Source organism: Anguilla rostrata, chromosome 1 (genome assembly GCF_018555375.3).
Source record: "Anguilla rostrata isolate EN2019 chromosome 1, ASM1855537v3, whole genome shotgun sequence".
In the NCBI taxonomy this organism is placed as follows: Eukaryota; Metazoa; Chordata; class Actinopteri; order Anguilliformes; family Anguillidae; genus Anguilla; species Anguilla rostrata.
The window spans coordinates 85,532,005-85,552,735 of record NC_057933.1 but is presented as its reverse complement, the minus strand read 5'-3'; the positions used below and the strand labels follow the sequence as shown (position 1 = coordinate 85,552,735).

General features: G+C 48.1%; 1 protein-coding gene across 13 annotated transcripts in view; it reads left to right on the top strand.

Annotated features, from left to right (window-relative positions):
- The first annotated feature begins 4,458 nt into the window (after positions 1-4,458).
- The window catches only part of LOC135238676 (receptor-type tyrosine-protein phosphatase kappa-like), a 164,375-nt gene continuing 148,102 nt past the window's right edge, over positions 4,459-20,731 (top strand). For 7 of the 13 annotated variants that reach the window (XM_064306819.1, XM_064306815.1, XM_064306822.1 and 4 more), the window contains exon 1: positions 4,459-4,662. In XM_064306819.1, coding sequence (XP_064162889.1) covers positions 4,590-4,662 — 73 coding nt within the window. In that variant the 5' untranslated portion in view covers positions 4,459-4,589. The remainder of the gene's footprint in view (positions 4,663-20,731) is intronic. The other 6 variants (XM_064306832.1, XM_064306841.1, XM_064306824.1 and 3 more) reach the window with 1 other exon arrangement.

Below are 20,731 nucleotides of genomic sequence, written 5' to 3'. Positions count from 1 at the left end.
ATGTATATAGGGGTGTTTATGTATGCAGGGCGTTCACATGGGGTTTATGTATATAGGGGTGTTTATGTATGCAGGGCGTTCACATGGGGTTTATGTATATAGGGGTGTTTATGTATGCAGGGCGTTCACATGGGGTTTATGTATATAGGGGTGTTTATGTATGCAGGGCGTTCACATGGGGTTTATGTATATAGGGGTGTTTATGTATGCAGGGCGTTCACATGGGGTTTATGTATATAGGGGTGTTTATGTATGCAGGGCGTTCACATGGGGTTTATGTATATAGGGATGTTTGCGTGTGCAGGGCGTTCACATGGGGTTTATGTATATAGGGATGTTTGCGTGTGCAGGGCGTTCACATGGGGTTTATGTATATAGGGATGTTTGTGTGTGCAGGGCGTTCACATGGGGTTTGTGTATATAGGGGTGTTTATGTATGCACGGTGCTAATATTTATAAGATGTTTACAGGGTCTTGTGTGCCAGGACTTTACTGAGTGTTTAGGTGTACATGGATTTAACTGGGTATTTTGTGTGTAGGGTTGTTATAGGGGGGTTAATGGCGTATGGTTTTTTATAGGGTGTTTTTGTTTGAAGGGCTTTATAGGGTGTTAATGGGTGTAGGGTTTTATCAGGTGTTTATCAGAGTAGGGTTTTTATCGGGTGTTTATGAGTGTAGCTATTTTATAGGGGTTTCCTGTGTGTAGGGCTTTTATCGGGTGTTTATGAGTGTAGCTATTTTATAGGGGGTTCATGTGTTTAGGGTTTTTGTAGGGTGTTTGTGTGTGTACCTGCTTTCCTTCTCTCCTACTCATCTGCTCTCCTGCTCTCTTCCTCACCTGCTCTCCTCCTCACCTGCTCTCCTCCTCTCCTGCTCACCTCCTCACCTGCTCTCTTCCTCTCCTCCTCTCCTGCTCTCTTCCTCTCCTCCTCTCCTGCTCTCCCACTCTCCTGCTCTCTTCTTCTCCTCCTCTCCTGCTCTCCCACTCTCCCTCTCTCCTGCTCTCTTCCTCTTCTGCTCTCCCACTCTCCCTCACTCCTGCTCACCTCCTCTCTTGCTCTCCCACTCTCCTGTTCTCCTGCTAACCTCTTCTCCTCCTCTCATCCACCCCTGCTAACCTCCATTCCTCTCCTCTCCTGCTCTCCCACTCTTCTGTTCTCCTGCTAACCTCCTCTCCTCCTCTCCTGCTTGCTATCTCTCCGGTCTGAGACTGTTCATACATCTTGGGCCTCTGTGCAGTCTGGCAGGGCTGCTGCACATTGCTGCTGGTAAAGTAAGGCACGCAGTGTGTGTGCTTTCAGCTGGGTGTGGTGAAGCAGGCTTGACACATTCCACCCGGGCTCCCACAGGTAAAAAGCCTTCTGAAGGCCTGGACTCCGGCTGTGAAACAGCGCAGGCGTTCCAAGGTCGAGGATTGTTCTCCTGTGCACTGGCACCACCTCCGACTAACAGAAACTTCTGTGAAGAAGCAGTCGGGTCAGAGGACACACAGGGACCCTTTCATCTGAAAGAAAGAACCAGAGAGATAAAGAGAAAGAAAGAGAGGCAGATCTGGGACTGAACAAAAGCAGACAATCAGGCATCTTTGTGCATGTTATCATGAAAACTGAAAATGATTAAAAAATGTAAAGTTCAGAGCTGGTAAAAGTGTGCAGTCACGGTGGGAACAGTATGAATTTAGCAAACACAAAAAATAAGCAATTTACAGAGGCTTTCTTACTTTTAGTATTGGAAACATTCATTTTTCTTTTGTTGTAGTCATTTAATGGTTCTTGACCACTAAACATAGATTTTACACACACATAACATTTGTTAAAATGAGTATCATGATATATTAAATATGTATAAAACCATAAAATGAATCTTAAAATGACTACTAAATACTAAATATTCAGTGAATATATAACATTCCATAAGATGACTCGTTCTTTATTTTCAGTGACTGAGTAAAACACAGATTAGCAGACTAATGAGGGGTTCTGAAATGCCACCTGGGGTAGTTAGCAGCAGTGTTCTACCTCACCTGTGCCCAGGTGTGGCAGGGATCCCGCACAAACCCTGTGAATGAAGGAGGGTGCCAGAGGTGCCTGAAACCATGAACTTAAAATCAGCTTGACATATAAAATCAACATATGACACATAAAACATGTATTATTACTGAGTTACACAGACAGGCCACGTAAAGCAAAGACATGGCAGGTAGTCAAACACACCGTGTAAAATCTGTACTTTATTGTACCCTAGCTGTGTTCGGCAGGTGTTTATTAGACACTGTGTCAGATGTGTCAGTCACTGAAATAAACTGTCTGTGCCACTCACTGTCATTTGTGCATTTGCAGTTACACACGTGTAAAACGCAGCTTTGAGAGTTTGCAATCATGCTGCCTGTGATTCAGAGACAGAGAGAATTATCACCACTGCAGACTAATAGAGAATTATACCAAAAATCTATAATCTGTGTTTCATACTCCAGAGATTTTGGCTAGTTTCTCCTAATAAATGCAAAGATGATATAAAGGGATCTTTGCCCTAACCATAAACAACTGGCTCTCACATTCAGTACATTGGCAGGTATGTTGAAATATTTCGTAGAATCTATTTCATTAGGATTTTCAGTCTGTAGATGAGTCTGTTTTAGTGAATCTGATATACCGCAGATACAACTAATAATAACATTTTTTAAAAACAAATCCTGTTTAGGAACCAGCAAATATGTTGGTAAGTACACATACCATGAATGAAATCGGCGGATCAGAAAGTGTGCTTGTTTGCTGAATCCTTACTGGCAGCGCTGCGAATGATTACCCCCCCAAAGCAGGTGAACGCTGTTTTAATACGCCTGCTCTCTCTGCAGTGCGCACCTAGTGCTGTAATGAAAGCTACCGTTTCAGCGGCTTTTTTGTGTTTCCCCCTTTTCTCTTCTCAATAATAAGGAGCAGCTGACAGCCTTGGGCCTTCAGCTAGTAGAACACATTCACTTCGCTGTTTCTTACAGTCTATCCTTCCCCACTTCAGTCCTGCATTGTTCTGTCAGCATCGCCCTTCGCCGAACTCCCCTCTGTGAATTGATGAGAGAGTGTATCACGGTTATTTGGTAGGTGTTGCAAGGCGAGGTCTGATTATATACTGTTCAAATATTTTGAGTGCTTTGGCGCCGTCCGAAGGCTCCCGGTCCGTTCCGTTCAATGGTACGTTTGACAGGGCTTTTGATTTAAAATGTTTACATGATACCACTGCGCGCAACTCGAGCGCGCGTCTCCGCGGTCCGCCGGCAAAGCTGCAGCTTCTGATAAGGTTCTGACAGCCAGACTTCCGCGGGATGTAATTATATGCCCACATCAAATGCAATCATGTCATTTCCCTGATCTTTAACACCGGCCGCCGTCAAAGGAATCAGACAAACTCGACTCGGGTTCAGGGCACTTTGACATCAGATGGAGAGAAGTCCCTCATTTCGGTTTTCAAAGCTAATACATAAATAAATAAACAAATCACACACATGCTGATCTTTGATTTTCCTTAATAAGTAGGAGCTTTAGAAGTGTTTTTCTTTTCATTTTGCATTAGTCCACCGAGTTTTCATGCCCCATAAAATATTAATTTTGTTCGATTTAACTTGTAAAAAAGCATGTTATTCCTCAAACTAAAGTAGAAACCCATTTCCAGTTGAGGTGAATGTTAAACCAACATTATTCAAATTTATTATTAAGCAATATCCTCTGGATGAACTTGACAATTATTGTAATAAGAAATTAATCTGGAGTGAAGTTCTGTTTAATTGGACTCAGGATGGAGGGATGTTATGCACGCAGTCACAGTGTCCATATTTGCAGGTGTTCAGCTTTATAGCGCAGTAACTGGTTCGCATATGACAGCCTTTAATTTTTTAAACCAAAAATAAAGGATTTTGCTCACAGGATCAAACAAAATAGGCCCATGCACTGTCTGTACGCGTTCGCTGTCTCGCTGTTTCGTTCTGTCTCGTGAGACGTAAGTGTATAGGTCAGTTTTTCAAACCGTATCTATTTTCAGCAGATATTTAGACACTTTATGTGCAAACAATCCGCTCTGCGTTCAGCCGTACAGTGCGTGTGCAACTCAGAACTCAGAACAGAACAACAGATTCTGTCGGTCTAGAACATAATCAAATTGTACGACAACCTCATCATATAAGCACAATAAAATCTGTATTTCAGTAAGAGCGCGAAAGCGTGCTTTTGACTTGCGATTCTCGTGCACTTTATAATCACAGGTGACCTGTTTAGAAAAGAATCATTGCTGTATATTCGAATGCAGCCCTCTTACGCACACACCGTTCAATTTCCAGTCGGTTGCGGATCAATCCCGGGACTGACATCCTGCTATACCACAGAGTAGCGGCAGAGGGCGCTTGAGTTCTCTGCCGCGGCTTCGTTTCCAAACGCTGGCACTTGAATTAGGGGAAGATGACGTCACGAACATTCTCTCCGCTCGCAGAGAAACAAAGTAGCGGAGAGTGCAAACCCGTGAGAATGGAACGCGAGGACAGACGGGGATAAACCAAGACTTCGCAACATAGTTAAAAAGCACCGAAAACTCAGTGTAAAGGCATGGATACTATCTTCTTCAGCTGTGTCCTACTGTTCTCTACCGCGATCTGTGTTGGATCCCAGCTCACGGCTGGTAAGTTTTTTGTTTCATCAAAATGTACCTGTTTGTTTCGGACGCTGGGAAAAGTTGTTGCATTGCCATTAAGGTGTTTACCTTAAAAGTTTAATGCAGCCCTTCCGTGGGGATGCTTCTGGTTTTTTACTGAATCTGTTGACGCTATGTCTACTTCTACTACTTGTTCCGAGGTTGAGATGATGGTAAAATTATGTGTAATATCAAGTATAAGGTACGCTCCGAGGATAGGGCATTGACGTCTGTTCAATATGTTTGACCGTTGTCGGACACGTGCTCGGATTCTCATAAATGGGTTGTTTGATCTGCAGGGGAGCTTTCGACAAGGAAAACACTAAAAACTGAAAAACTGTCACTAGCGTGCATTGAAGCACATGTCTGTGCCAGTGGTTAAAATTAGTTTTCTTACGCGTGACTCCAAACATGCGACCAAATAGACACTGCCGGTTCACTGAAAAACTTTCATGCAAAAGTGTCGCTGTAAAAGAAACGTGCTGCGGGCACGAAAACAAAACTTAGCAAAGATTCAGAGAAGCTAAGCGCACAACTCGCTGTCTGGCGGCAGGTGTGTGGTGGTGGTGGACGAAAGGGTTCGCCCGTCGTAGCAGCAACAACGTCGGCAGATTGTATTTGTACATGTACAGGGCTATGCTCATCGGCATTGCTGTTATATATTTATATAATTTAGTTAAATTAACTGCTTTGCAATGTCCGTGCTTTCTCCGAAAACAACAGAATGGGGAGAGAGAGCAAAGCCATTAGTTATCCTAACCTTAACCTAATGATATCCCCTGTATGCTGCGAACCCTCATTTGCAGTATTTTCTGGTAAAGTTCGATGCTTTGGGAGCAACGTGCGTTAGACCCCCGGGCAATGGGTCGACTGGATTTAAATGAAACATAACTGGACTGATGCTGGTCTGATGTGTCAAAGACGGTGTCCGCTTTATTGTGTATAATCAAAACAATAACTGTCCGGTTCAGCACACTTGTAGGTCAGTCCTATAGGTTAACTCGTTTAAATCCAAAACATTCACAATGTGATCTGACACCGGGGCTCATATGCCTGTCATTATAGTTAAATCTGTATGGACTAAATTAGTATTTAAATAGCGAAATTGATGCCTTCTCAACTTTTCCTTTATAATTCTGTTTAAAAAATCGGCGGTTATCATTGATCAAACTCGGGATTGGCCCACGGGATTGCGCTTTAATTAAATTCCCCGAGCTCTCCTGCACTGTGTACTGTAAGGCAGGTGGTGAATAGAATTAGTCATTTAAGTCAGTCCATAATTGTTATCATAAGAAATTAAAATTTGGTGTTTGTGTGGAACTGCACAGCGAGATGCAGATACGTGCTGGACGGCGGCACGCAGTACTGAATGTATTTGGGCTCCTGAGTCAGTGAGACGTTAGACATTCAGTTCAATACCCCGCGCACTAAATAATACGTTTTAGGTTTTTTTTTTTTTTTTTTTTTTTTTTTTTTTTTTTTTTTTGGGGGGGGGGGGGGGGCGTTGCTGTACTAAAGTGTTTATAAAATAATGAATAATGCATTATTTTAAAATAACTTGAAGCTTGTGTGCATACCAGTTAAGCCATCATGGAGGTACGGCTTCCTAACAAGGGGAAAATAAAAACAATTTTGGGTAGGTAGGTTTCAAAAACACATCACTATATGTTTTTCATATTTTTGTTGTTTCAGGTGTAGTTATTAAACGGACCATGCACTGTAAGGTAATTCTCTGCAAAGCACATAATATTCGCAGTAATTTCTGCGCGTCAGCGGTGACCCAAGCACTGTTTCATCTGAGGATTTTAATGTAACGCTGAAAAAAAAAAACTAGTTATGAAGTACAGCTGTCGAGGTAATTACTGATTAATTCATCAGGAAAGTCTTAGCTGTGGATTAATTACATTAGAGTAATAAAAACACAGAATGACAAACTGCAAATTACACATTCTGAAGATTGATTAGCAAATGGTGCAATTATGCTCGCATTATTATGGAAACGAACTGGAAGATCATGTTACATTTATCTGTAATGTCCTGAAATTGAGAAGCAAATCGCGTGCTAATCCCAGCATTATTTTCCGATACATCTGGCTGTTAGTAAATAGTATGGGTAATGAGATGACCTGCCGCGTGGTGCTATCGTCTCGTGCGTGCTTTGTATTAATTACATTTTTTTCTGACATCTGGTGGCTCCACCTTTACACCGCGCGCGCTCGATGTGGCCCTCCTATCAAATTTATCTGGCTGACATGGACAGCGCGTGAAGCCCGTTATCACTCACTTCCTACAATACACCAGTATTTCCCCAGCAATTCGCTGCCATTGGTTTAATGTGAGTTAACCCCTTTCACACCTAAAATATCAGTTACTGAAAATGAAGTCGTCATATTGTGGGAAATGCCATATTCACTTAAAACAGAGCCCCGTTAACTCTGTCATACATGAACAGTTTGGTTCACATTGCACTGAATATTCAATTTTATCAGTTCACTGATAAGGGTCTCCAAAATGGCAGAACAAAATTGTTACATTCCCAGTGAATAAAATTGTGTTATATTATTGGTATCTTACTGGGATTAAGTCCAGTGTGAGTGTGATTTTTCAGCAAAAACTCAAGCCAAGAGTTTTCAAATGTACTTTTCAAAAATGTCATTTGCTGAATGTCCAGCATTATAAGGTGGGATTTAGCAGGGGGGCGGGGGGTGGGGGGGGGGGGGGGGAGGGTGTGCAGGAGATGTGCTGTATACATTGTGTGGGATGCAGGAGATGTGCTGTATGTATAGTGGGGCGTGATGGGGATGTGCTGTATGTACTGTGGAGGATGCAGGAGATGTGCTGTATGCACTGTGGGTCATGCAGGAGATGTGCTGTATGTATAGTGGGGCGTGATGGGGATGTGCTTTATGCACTGTGGAGGATGCAGGAGATGTGCTGTATGTACTGTGGGGCATGCAGGAGATGTGCTGTATGCACTGTGGATGATGCAGGAGATGTGCTGTATGTATAGTGGGGCGTGATGGGGGTGTGCTTTATGCACTGTGGAGGATGCAGGAGATGTGCTGTATGTACTGTGGGGCATGCAGGAGATGTGCTGTATGCACTGTGGAGGATGCAGGAGATGTGCTGTATGCACTGTGAGGCATGCAGGAGATGTGCTGTATGTACTGTGGATGATGCAGGAGATGTGCTGCATGCACTGTGGAGGATGCAGGAGATGTGCTGTATGTACTGTGGAGGATGCAGGAGATGTGCTGTATGCACTGTGGAGGATGCAGGAGATGTGCTGCATGTATAGTGGGGCATGCAGGAGATGTGCTGTATGCACTGTGGAGGATGCAGGAGATGTGCTGCATGTATAGTGGGGCATGCAGGAGATGTGCTGTATGTACTGTGGAGGATGCAGGAGATGTGCTGTATGCACTGTGGAGGATGCAGGAGATGTGCTGCATGTATAGTGGGGCATGCAGGAGATGTGCTGTATGTACTGTGGAGGATGCAGGAGATGTGCTGTATGCACTGTGGGGCATGCAGGAGATGTGCTGTATGCACTGTGGAGGATGCAGGAGATGTGCTGTATGCACTGTGGGGCATGATGGAGATGTGCTGTATGCACTGTGGAGGATGCAGGAGATGTGCTGTATGCACTGTGGGGCATGCAGGAGATGTGCTATATGCACTGTGGGGCATGCAGGAGATGTGCTGCATGCACTGTGGAGGATGCAGGAGATGTGCTGTATGCATTGTGGGGCATGCAGGAGATGTGCTGCATGCACTGTGGGGCATGATGGAGATGTGCTGTATGCACTGTGGGGCATGCAGGAGATGTCCTGTATGTACTGTGGGGCGTCTGCGTAGCCAATTTGCGTAGAGGGCTGAGCCGGTCTTGCACACAGCTTTGATGCACCACCCCTGCAGTTTCAGGCACAGATTTTCACTATTGATCTGCTTAGTCTAAACAGCTTTAGTGCTGAAACGAGGTCACAGTTTATAGCATTTGTGCTCAGACATCAAAATACGAGAGATTCTTTTCAGAAAGTTTCTCAGAAAGTCTCTGTACTCCTGTAAAAGAGCACTCAAAAACAGGGCTCAAATCATGGCAAAGCCCTGCTGTGTTTACTGAAGCGTCTGTGTGGTGGGTGAACATTGTGTCGCAGGTCCTGGACTTAATGTTCAGAGCGTTTTGGGTTGTGCATGGATGGTGTTTATTTATATTTCGCCTGGAATAAATGGCACGTTAAATCATAGAGAAATCATTATTTAAATGTTTTTCCATGATGGTTGCAGTAGTGCAAAGTTGCATAAACATGGCAGACTGATGTAAATGTAAGTCTTCATTCCATGTGTGGAATGGTCAGCCCTACTGCCCCATAATATGGGGTGGTGGGGGGTGGGTTGGGGGGCATGTTCCTCCTCTGGAGTGTTTTCTGTTTTTCTCCTAACTGCTGTTTCCTTTGACTCCAGAATCTGGCTGGTGTTGGGCTGTGCAGTGCTGGTGTTGGGTTATGCAGTGTTGGTGTTGGGTTGTGTAGTGCTGGTGTTGGCTTATGCAGTGTTGGTGTTGGTCTGTGCAGTGCTGGTGTTGGGCTGTATAGTGCTGGCATTGGGCTGTGCAGTGTTGGTGTTGGGCTGTGCGGTGCTGGTGTTGGGCTGTGCAGTGTTGGTGTTGGGCTTTTCAGTGCTAGTGTTGGACTGTGCAGTGTTGGTGTTGGGCTGTGTAGTGCTGGTGTTGGGTTATGCAGTGTTGGTTTTGGGCTGTGCAATGCTGGTGTTGGGTTATGCAGTGTTGGTGTTGGGCTGTGCAGTGCTGGTGTTGGTTTATGCAGTGCTGGTGTTGGGCTGTGCAGTTTTGATGTTGGGCTGTGCAGTGCTGGTGTTGGGCTGTGCATTGTTGGTGTTGGGCTTTTCAGTGCTGTTGTTGGACTGTGCAGTATTGGTGTTGGGCTTTGCAGTGTCGGTGTTGGGCTGTGCATTGTTGGTGTTGGGCTTTTCAGTGCTGGTGTTGGACGGTACAGTGTTGGTGTTGGACTGTGCAGTGTTGGTGTTGGGCTTTGCAGTGTTGGTGTTGGGCTGTGCGTTGTTGGTGTTGGGCTTTTCAGTGCTGGTGTTGGACTGTGCAGTGTCGATGTTGGGCTTTGCAGTGCTGGTGTTGGACTGTGCAGTGTTGGTGTTAGGCTTTGCAGTGTCGGTGTTGGGCTTTGCATTGTTGGTGTTGGGCTTTTAAGTGCTGGTGTTTGACTGTGCAGTGCTGGTGTTGGACTGTGCAGTGTTGGTGTTGGGCTTTGCAGCGTCGGTGTTGGGCTGTGCATTGTTGGTATTGGGCTTTTCAGTGCTGGTGTTGGACTGTGCAGTGTCGGTGTTTGTCCTGAGTGGTTCATTTGGCTGAGGCATTCTGAACATGGACTGCAGTTTAAAGTAGTGACATCACAGGGGTCAGTAAACCCACCCTGAGCACGGAGACACTACTGAACACAGAATGCTTCAGCCCTGCCCGCAGAATCCACCAACACTACTTAACACTAACACTACTTTACCCTAACTCTAACACTACTCTACCCTAACCCTAACACTGCTTTACCCGAACCCTAACACTGCTTTACCCTAACACTAACACTACTTTACCCTAACTCTAACACTACTCTACCCTAACCCTAACACTACTTTACCCTAACCCTTACACTGCTTTACCCTAACACTAACACTACTTTACCCTAACCCTAACACTACTCTACCCTAACCCTAACACTACTTTATCCTTTCTCTCTTTTTTTAACTGCAGGGTTAAAAAATACTTTTTTAAAACTCTGATGGTGTAACAGTACAGGAAAGGTCATAATTTCATGCTGAGATTTTGGGGATTTTCACTTCTGTTAAACTCAGGACAGGGTCATTTTTGACTCTGAGGACAATCATAGGGTTATCATCTGCTTTGTGTCCTGCTCACTCAAATGGAGTGCTAAGGGAGAGAGAATATATACTAATATACATGTTATCCTCATATCTATTGGTGTTGTTATTCCTGTCATCATTGTTGTTGTTATTCTGATTGATTAGTTAGCTTTGGCAATATGTACCTCAAAATATGTCATGCCAATAATGCCAATTTGAATTTGAATTTGAGAGAGAGGGAGAGAAAGAGAGCATGGGAGAAAGAGGGGAGAGAAAGCGATAGGGAGAGGAAGCGAGAGGGGAGAGAGAAAATCTTTTAATTTAAAAAAACCCTTTATTTAGACATTAACCATTTCAAAACAATAACACATTCTCAATAATAATAGTAATGAACAAACAAAGACAAAAAACAGTCAAATAGATAAATTACATGAATGGAGAAAAGGAATACAAATTAGAAATGAATTAGTAAGCTGCCATCATCATCGACTGAACACAAGGTGCTTTGCAGCCCCCAGGTATTCACAAACTGCAGCAGATTCCCTAGCAGTTTATAGTAAGAGTATTCTACCCTCTCAAAGAGAGAGAGAGACACAGAGAGAGCGAGAGAGAGAGAGAGGGTGGGAGAGAGAGAGGGAGAGAGGGGGAGGGGGCAGAGAGAGGCGGAGAGTGAGGGAGAGAGGGAGAGAGAGGCAGACAAAGGAAGAGGGGGGAGAGACACAGAGAGTGTGAGGGAGAGAGAGAGTGAGTAAGGGAGAGAGGGAGGGAGAGAAAAAGGGAGACAAAGGGAGATAGAGGAGAGACACAGAGAGAGTGATAGGGAGAGAGAGTGAGTGAGGAAGAGAGGGAGGGAGAGAAAGAGGGAGACAAAGGATGATAGGGGAGAGAGAGAGGGAGATGGAGAGGGGAGAGAGACAGAGAAGCCCTGGGTTGTCTCATATCAAGATAAATGGGGAACCATCAGGGGTGTATGAGACCTGGATCGGGCCAAGTCTGTACCACTGTACCCCTGTACCATATCCATCATATTTATTAGAATTATTATTTGTTCCAACTGACAATGTGCCACTGAGATATTTATTTGTGCCTGAATTTGCCTAAGCTCCCTGAGCAGGCTCCGTGGTGATAAACTCTTAATATGACTTGAAATAAATTTATCTGCATGGAAATGCAAATGATGGAGATGATGGTGTAGTGCTATATGCACCGAGAACGAGACCGCTAGATCATCCCTGTCTGGAGAACACAGTGGGTTAGTGAGGGTGGGGTAGTGAGAGTGGGTTAGTCAGAGTGGGTCAGTAGGAGTGGGGTAGTGGCAGTGGGGTAGTGAGAGTGAGTTAGTGGGAGTGGGGTAGTGAGAGTGGGTTAGTCAAGATGGGGTATTGAGCGTGGGTTATTCAGAGTGGGTCAGTGGGAGTGGGGTAGTCGCAGTGGGGGTAGTGAGAGTGGGTTAGTGGGAGTGGGTTAGTGAGAGTGGGTTAGTGGGAGTGGGGTAGTGAGAGTGAGTTAGTGAGAGTGGGGTAGTGAGAGTGGGTAGGTCAAGATGGGGTATTGAGCGTGGGTTATTCAGTGTGGGTCAGTGGGAGTGGGGTAGTCGCAGTGGGGTAGTGGGAGTGAGTTAGTGGGAGTGGGTTAGTGGGAGTGGGGTAGTGAGAGTGGGTTAGTGGGAGTGGGTTAGTGAGAGTGGGGTAGTGAGAGTGGGTTAGTCAAGATGGGGTATTGAGCGTGGGTTATTCAGAGTGGGTCAGTGAGAGTGGGGTAGTGAGAGTGGGTTAGTGAGAGTGGGTTAGTGAGAGTGGGTTAGTGGGAGTGGGTCAGTCAGAGTGGGTTAGTGAGAGAGGGTTAGTAGGGGTGGGTTAGTGAGTGTGGGTTAGTGGCAGTGGGCTAGTGAGAGTGGGTTAGTGGGAGAGAGTTAGTGAGAGTGGGTTAGTGGGAGTGGGAGAAATCTCTCTGACCCAAACTGTGCAGGTTAGATGAGGGTATGGTGAGGGGACTGGAGCCTGTGTGCTCATGGGCCAGTTCAGTTCAGCTGACAGGATGTTGGAAACTCAGCCCTTCCACACCCAACAGCCACCCAACAGGCCTCTCCCGAGTTCTCCAAAATGGCTGCTCGACAAAATGGCTGCCTAGCAGAATGGCTGTGTGGTGCTGAGAGTAAGTGATAACCCTAACCCTAAGTGTGTTAGCTGTGCTAAAGCTGCTCGCTTCGTCTCTGCACACTTTTAAGTGCGTGTACTGGAGGCCGGAAGTTTGGCCTCTCTGCTCCTTACAATGCTTTAGTCATAGAGCCAGTCTCCTTACAGTATTTTAGTCAGTCTGCTCCTTACAGTGCTTTGGTCAGAGGGCCAGTCTGCTCCTTACAGTGTTTTAGTCATAGAGCCAGTCTGCTCCTTACAGTGTTTTAGTCAGAGAGCCAGTCTGCTCCTTACAGTGTTTTAGTCATAGAGCCAGTCTGCTCCTTACAGTGTTTTAGTCATAGAGCCAGTCTGCTCCTTACAGTGTTTTAGTCAGAGAGCCAGTCTGCTCATTACAGTGTTTTAGTCAGAGAGCCAGTCTGCTCCTTACAGTGTTTTAGTCATAGAGCCAGTCTGCTCCTTACAATGTTTTAGTCAGAGGTCCAGTCTGCTCCTTACAGTGTATTAGTCATAGAGCCAGTCTGCTCCTTACAGTGTTTTAGTCATAGAGCCAGTCTGCTCCTTACAATGTTTTAGTCAGAGGTCCAGTCTGCTCCTTACAGTGTTTTAGTCATAGAGCCAGTCTGCTCCTTACAGTGTTTTAGTCATAGAGCCAGTCTGCTCCTTACAGTGTTTTAGTCATAGAGCCAGTCTGCTCCTTACAGTGTTTTAGTCATAGAGCCAGTCTGCTCCTTACAGTGTTTTAGTCAGAGGGCCAGTCTGCTCCTTACAGTGTTTTAGTCATAGAGCCAGTCTGCTCCTTACAGTGTTTTAGTCATAGAGCCAGTCTGCTCCTTACAGTGTTTTAGTCATAGAGCCAGTCTGCTCCTTACAGTGTTTTAGTCAGAGAGCCAGTCTGCTCATTACAGTGTTTTAGTCAGAGAGCCAGTCTGCTCCTTACAGTGTTTTAGTCATAGAGCCAGTCTGCTCCTTACAATGTTTTAGTCAGAGGTCCAGTCTGCTCCTTACAGTGTTTTAGTCATAGAGCCAGTCTGCTCCTTACAGTGTTTTAGTCATAGAGCCAGTCTGCTCCTTACAATGTTTTAGTCAGAGGTCCAGTCTGCTCATTACAGTGTTTTAGTCATAGAGCCAGTCTGCTCCTTACAATGTTTTAGTCAGAGGTCCAGTCTGCTCCTTACAGTGTTTTAGTCATAGAGCCAGCCTGCTCCTTACAGTGTTTTGGTCATAGAGCCAGTCTGCTCCTTACAGTGGTTTAGTCAGAGAGCCAGTCTGCTCCTTACAGTGTTTTGGTCATAGAGCCAGTCTGCTCCTTACAATGTTTTAGTCATAGAGCCAGTCTGCTCCTTACAGTGTTTTAGTCAGAGAACCAGTCTGCTCCTTACAGTGTTTTGGTCATAGAGCCAGTCTGCTCCTTACAATGTTTTGGTCATAGAGCCAGTCTGCTCCTTACAGTGTTTTAGTCATAGAGCCAGTCTGCTCCTTACAGTGTTTTAGTCATAGAGCCAGTCTGCTCCTTACAGTGTTTTAGTCATAGAGCCAGTCTGCTCCTTACAATGTTTTAGTCATAGAGCCAGTCTGCTCCTTACAGTGTTTTAGTCAGAGGGCCAGTCTGCTCCTTACAGTGTTTTAGTCATAGAGCCAGTCTGCTCCTTACAGTGTTTTAGTCAGAGGTCCAGTCTGCTCTTTACAGTGCTTTAGTCAGAGGGCCAGTTCTCAGGCAGACTCTTCATCACAGGAAGTTCTCCCTCCGCGTTCGTCCTCACTGCCGCCTCACACAGCTGACAGCCCGCAAAGATTAATTTGAAGTTGTCAGCGGTACTTTCCCTGTGGCGTACAGATATTCGGCGTAGGGGGAGGCTCCAGAGTTAAGCCCTTGTTTGTCACAGACGTGCTCTCCATCCGACCGAGAGCTTTGATTGGCTCGGCTTAATGCGGCAGGTTAATGCAGATCTACAGCAGCCAGATTTTAATGAAGAAATGAGCAGTAAATAGCAGGGTGTCTGCGGGGGACAGCGTCTGATTAACAAGCTTCAGCTCCGTCACACAGCTCCATCCCGCTCAGCGCCACGTGTTTCATATAGATATGAAATACACTTATTATATGTTGCTGATGGATGGATAGTGATTATCTACAGGCTTTATTGACGCTGAATATTTCTTTGACAGTTTTGATAGATGATTTTTAAAAAGGTCCACATGAAAGAAAGGACATTGCCAGCCCTACTGACGGCTCAGGGATTATGGGTACAGTGCAGGCTTACCATGGAAACAGGAAAGGGGTTAATAAAGCATGCAGTACTGCACACACACACACACACTCACACACACACACACTCTTACATAAACACACACAATCACACACACACACACACACATACTCTTACATAAACACACATACACTCTCACACACACACATGCACACTCTTACACACACACACACACATGCATATACACACACACACACAGGTACACGCACACACACAAGCACACAAGCAGTGCTGTGGATAGAGTGCGGGGATACAACACTGGGGATAGAGTGTGGGGATAGATTGCTGTTGATAGAGTGTGGGGATAGAGCACTGGGGATAGATTGCTGGGAATAGAGTGTGGGGATAGATTGCTGTTGATAGAGTGTGGGGATAGAGCACTGGGGATAGATTGCTGGGAATAGAGTGTGGGGATAGATTGCTGTTGATAGAGTGTGGGGATAGAGCACTGGGGATAGATTGCTGGGGATAGAGTCTTGGGGATGGCTTTGCTTTGACCTCTTCCTCAATTCCTTTACTCCTCACATCTGTGGGAGCTCATTTAAAAGAGGGGGTGTGGTGGTCTTTGTGTGTCAAAGGCAGCCGTTCACGCTAAAGAAGCAGCGCAGAGTCCTAGTCCTACATATGCAAGTGGCTTATCAGACTGAGCTCAAACTGCCACCCGTTTCCCTGGCTTCAGCTTTTCCCCCCGAGTGTCAATCATGTCAGTGTGGCAGAAAAGCGCTAATCTTGCTGCAGATAGAGAGCTCCAGAACGGGAGATTTTCAGAGCGTAGGACGGGACCCGGCTTCTCCTTGCTGCAGAGAAATTGTGCAAACGCATGTCGACTGTATCCAGCAGGATTTTAAAGCCTGTAGAAATATAAGCGCTTTGTAAACTCTTAAACAGGCAGTTTATCTCCGTACTAAATGTTTTTACTAACCCTAACCCTAAATGTTGAACACGTTATCTCTTGCCAGCATGGCTGATTTTGCACAGCTGTGTTTAAAACTAATTTTAAGTGGAATATCTGTGGTGATTTTTCAGGGTGTGGGTGTGTAACAGCTGTGTGGAGAGCTGAAAGTGTTTAGTTGTGCGTCTCCTGCAGGTTTGGGGGTTGAGTGAGGGGGTGAGGGGGCTGAGAGGTTGGGGGTGAGGGAGGTGGGGGGAAGGGGTGAGGGGGCTGAGAGGTTGGGGGTGAGGGGGCTGAGAGGTCTGGGGGTGAGGGGGGTGGGGGGAGAGGGGGCTGAGAGGTTTGGGGGTGAGGGGGCTGAGAGGTTGGGGGTGAGGGGGCTGAGAGGTCTGGGGGTGGGGGGGTGGGGGAGAGGGGGCTGAGAGGTTTGGGGGTGAGGGGGGTGGGGGAGAGGGGTGAGGGGGGGTGGGGGAGAGGGGGGCTGAGAGGTTTGCGGGTGACGGGGGGTGGGGGGAGAGGGGTGAGGGGGCTGAGAGGTTTGGGGTGTGGGGGGGTGGTGGGGGAGGGGGGGCTGAGAGGTTTGGGGTGACGGGGGGTGGGGGGAGAGGGGTGAGGGGGCTGAGAGGTTTGGGGGTGAGGGGGGTGGGGGGTTGGGGTGAGGGGGGCTGATAGGTGGGGGTGAGGGGGGTGGGGGGTGGGGGTGAGGGGGGGCTGAGAGGTTTGGGGGTGAGGGGGGCTGATAGGTTGGGGATGAGGGGGGGGTGGGGTGAGGGGGGTGAGGGGGGGCTGAGAGGTTTGGGGGTGGGGGGGGTGGGGGTTGGGGTGATGGGGGCTGAGAGGTTTGGGGTGAGGGGGGGGGGGTTGGGGGGGGTGAGGGGGACTGATAGGTTGGGGTGAGGGGGGGTGGGGGGTTGGGGATTTTGCACAGCTGTGTTTAAAACTAATTTTAAGTGGAATATCTGTGGTGATTTTTCAGGTGTGGGTGTGTAACAGCTGTTGGAGAGCTGAAAGTGTTTAGTTGTGGCGTCTCCTGCAGGTTTGGGGGTTGAGTGAGGGGGGTGAGGGGGCTGAGAGGTTGGGGGTGAGGGAGGTGGGGGGAGAGGGGTGAGGGGGGCTGAGAGGTTGGGGGTGAGGGGGGCTGAGAGGTCTGGGGGTGAGGGGGGTGGGGGAGAGGGGGCTGAGAGGTTTGGGGGTGAGGGGGGCTGAGAGGTTTGGGGGTGAGGGGGGTGAGGGGAGAGGGGTGAGGGGGCTGAGAGGTTTGGGGGTGAGGGGGGTGGGGGGAGAGGGGGGCTGAGAGGTTTGCGGGTGACGGGGGGGTGGGGGGAGAGGGGTGAGGGGGGCTGAGGGTTTGGGGGTGACGGGGGGTGGGGGGAGAGGGGGGCTGAGAGGTTTGGGGGTGACGGGGGGTGGGGGGAGGAGGGTGAGGGGGCTGAGAGGTTTGGGGGTGAGGGGGGTGGGGGTTGGGGGTGAGGGGGTGATAGGTTGGGGTGAGGGGGGCTGAGAGGTTGGGGGGTGAGGGGGGTGGGGGGGAGGGGGAGGGGTGAGAGGTTGGGGTGAGGGGGTGGGGTTGGGGGTGAGGGGGCTGAGAGGTTGGGGGGAGGTGAGGGGGTGGGGGTGAGGGGGAGGGCTGAAGGTTGGGGGTGAGGGGGGTGGGGGGTGGGTTTGAGGGAACTAAGTGGTATGTGGTGCAGGGGGTGGGTGTGTAGGGGGGGCTGAAAGTGAGTTTGGGAGGTGGGGGTTGAGTGAGGGGGGAGGGGGCTGAGAGGTTGGGGTGAGGGGGGTGGGGGAGAGGGGTGAGGGGGGCTGAGAGGTTGGGGGTGAGGGGCTGAGAGGGGGGTGAGGGGGGGGAGAGGGGGGCTGAGAGGTTTGGGGGTGAGGGGGTGAGGTTGGGGGAGGGGGGTGAGGGAGGGTGAGGGGGCTGAGAGGTTTGGGGGTGAGGGGGGGGGGGGGAGAGGGGTGAGAGGTGGTGCGGGTGAGGGTGGTGGGAGGGGTGAGGGGGCTGAGAGGTTTGGGGGTGACGGGGGGGTGGGGGGAGAGGGGGTGGAGGTGGGGTGAGAGGTTGGGGAGAGGGTGAGGGGGGTGGGGGGAGGGGGTGAGGGGGCTGAGAGGTTTGGGGGTGAGGGGGCTGAGAGGTTTGGGGGTGAGGGGGCTGAGAGGTTGGGGGGTGAGGGGGCTGAGAGGTTGGGGGGTGAGGGGGCTGAGAGGTCTGGGGGTGACGGGGGGTGGGGGGAGAGGGGTGAGGGGGCTGAGAGTTTGGGGGTGAGGGGGTGGGGTGGTGGGAGGTGGGGGAGGGGTGGGGGGTGGGGTGAGGGGGGCTGAGAGGTTTGGGGTGAGGGGGTGAGGGAGAGGGGTGAGGGGGCTGAGAGGTTTGGGGTGAGGGGGGTGAGGAGAGGGGAGGGGGCTGAGAGGTTTGGGGGTGACGGGGGGGTGGGGGGAGAGGGGTGAGGGGGCTGAGAGGTTTGGGGGTGAGGGGGTGGGGGTTGGGGGTGAGGGGGGCTGATAGGTTGGGGGTGAGGGGGGCTGAGAGGTTTGGGGTGAGGGGGTGGGGAGAGGGGTGAGGGGGCTGAGAGGTTTGGGGGTGAGGGGTGGGGGAGAGGGGTGAGGGGCTGAGAGGTTGGGGGTAGGGGGCTGAGAGTTTGGGGTGAGGGGGCTGAGAGGTTTGGGGTGAGGGGGGCTGAGAGGTTGGGGGTGAGGGGGGCTGAGAGGTTGGGGGGTGAGGGGGCTGAGAGGTCTGGGGGTGACGGGGGGTGGGGGGAGAGGGGTGAGGGGGGCTGAGAGGTTTGGGGGTAGAGGGGGTGGGGGAGAGGGTGAGGGGGCTGATGGTGGGTGAGGTGGGGTGGGAGAGGGGGCTGATAGGTTTGGGGGTGAGGGGGGCTGAGAGGTTGGGGGGTGAGGGGGGCTGAGAGGTTTGGGGGTGAGGGGGGGTGGGGGCAGAGGGGTTCTCAGTTCTTCTGCCTTGTCTGGGCACCCCAGGAATTAATGGTTTGTTCCACTCATTATTTACAGTGTCTTAAATCCATGTTTTTGCTCATTGTAAGTGTGTGAAGTTGCTGATGCAACAGACTATCCTAACGGGAGCTCCTTCAGGGTTCTGATATGAGATGGCTGAGTCTTCCAGCACTGGGCCACAAAAAGGAGGAGAGAGGAGCACAGGAGAGGAGAGGAGAGGAGGAGGAGAGGAGAGCAAGAGAGGAGATGAGAGGAGAGGAGGAGAGGAAAGTATAATAATATTATTATTAAATTAAATATAATTATATTTTTTAAACAAATTTTTCTGCTATTTTTATTGTTGCAATCATAAATGAATAGTAAAAGTAGTTTATTAATCACCTTACAGAGTCACCTCTGTAAAATATCTCTAAAATTGTAGACTTCAGTGCTGTTGAGTGATTATATTCTACTGCAGCACAGCTGGTTTTCCTATAATATATCATATTTATAGCCAGCAATATGTCTTATCACTGAAATCATATTAGCCAAAGTTATTCCAACATATTTCTTGCTTTGGAAGCTGAGGGGAGATGACAGTGCTGACGGCAGTTTGTTTAATGCAGTTACGCTCATAAGTGTCAGATCTCTCCGTTCACTTTCAGTGGGAGTAATGAAATGAGTTATATCACTTTTAAATGCACTGGGACACCCCTGAAAGACACCAACATCTTATATGCCCATAAAGTCACCGGAATATTAATGTTTCATTCAAACTTTATATTAGAAAATAAATCTGAAAATGATTTTGTTATTATTAACTGGCCAAATATTTGGCTGACTGGCCAAATATTCGTTATAATCTGAAGAATAGATATTTACAATAGGCAGTAATGCTTACTGACATGATTATCATATAATATTTTTATAACTCTCTTCATAACCCTCTCCTGACTCACATACAGATTCATAACTCTCTTCTGACTCACATACAGGTTCATAACTCTCGCCTGACTCACATACAGATTCATAACTCTCTCCTGACTCACATACAGATTCATAACTCTCTCCTGACTCACAAACAGATTCATAACTCTCTCCCGACTCCTGTATAGATTCATAACTCTCTCCTGACTCCAGTATAGATTCATAACTCTCTCCTGACTCCAGTATAGATTCATAACTCTCTTCTGACTCCAGTATAGATTCATAACTCTCTCCTGACTCCAATATAGATTCATAACTCTCTCCTGACTCCAGTATAGATTCATAACTCTCTCCTGACTCCAGTATAGATTCATAACTCTCTTCTGACTCCAGTATAGATTCATAACTCTCTCCTGACTCCAGTATAGATTCATAACTCTCTCCTGACTCCAATATAGATTCATAACTCTCTCCTGACTACAGTACAGATTATGTGATCGGCCAGGCTTGTCATTGTTGTGCCTCCCTCCAGTTATTCCATCTGTCCAGTGAAAGGTGATTATCATCCAGCCTTTGGGGTTAAAGGCATCTAAATGGGAATGGATGAACACAGGCATGGCACTGCTTGTGTGCATGGAAATGGATGAACACAGGCATGGCACAGCTTGTGTGCATGGAAATGGATGGACACAGGCATGGCACAGCTTGTGTGTGACAGAATGCAAATGAGCATGTGCGGGTTTCCCGAGCGAGCTGCGCATGTGCAGTCGGCCACTCGCCTCGCCAGCTGACACACCTGCAGGTATTTCAGTATTCCAGCTGCTTACTGCAGAATATCAGTGCACACACACACCCACAGATAACGCACTCTCACACATCCACAGATAACGCACTCTCACACAGATAATGCACACACACACAAACACACACACATGCTCACTATACTCAGTATAAAATGTGCAGTGTTAGAGTTTATGAAACGGATTAAAGGCACAGTTAATTTAACACTGAACATTATT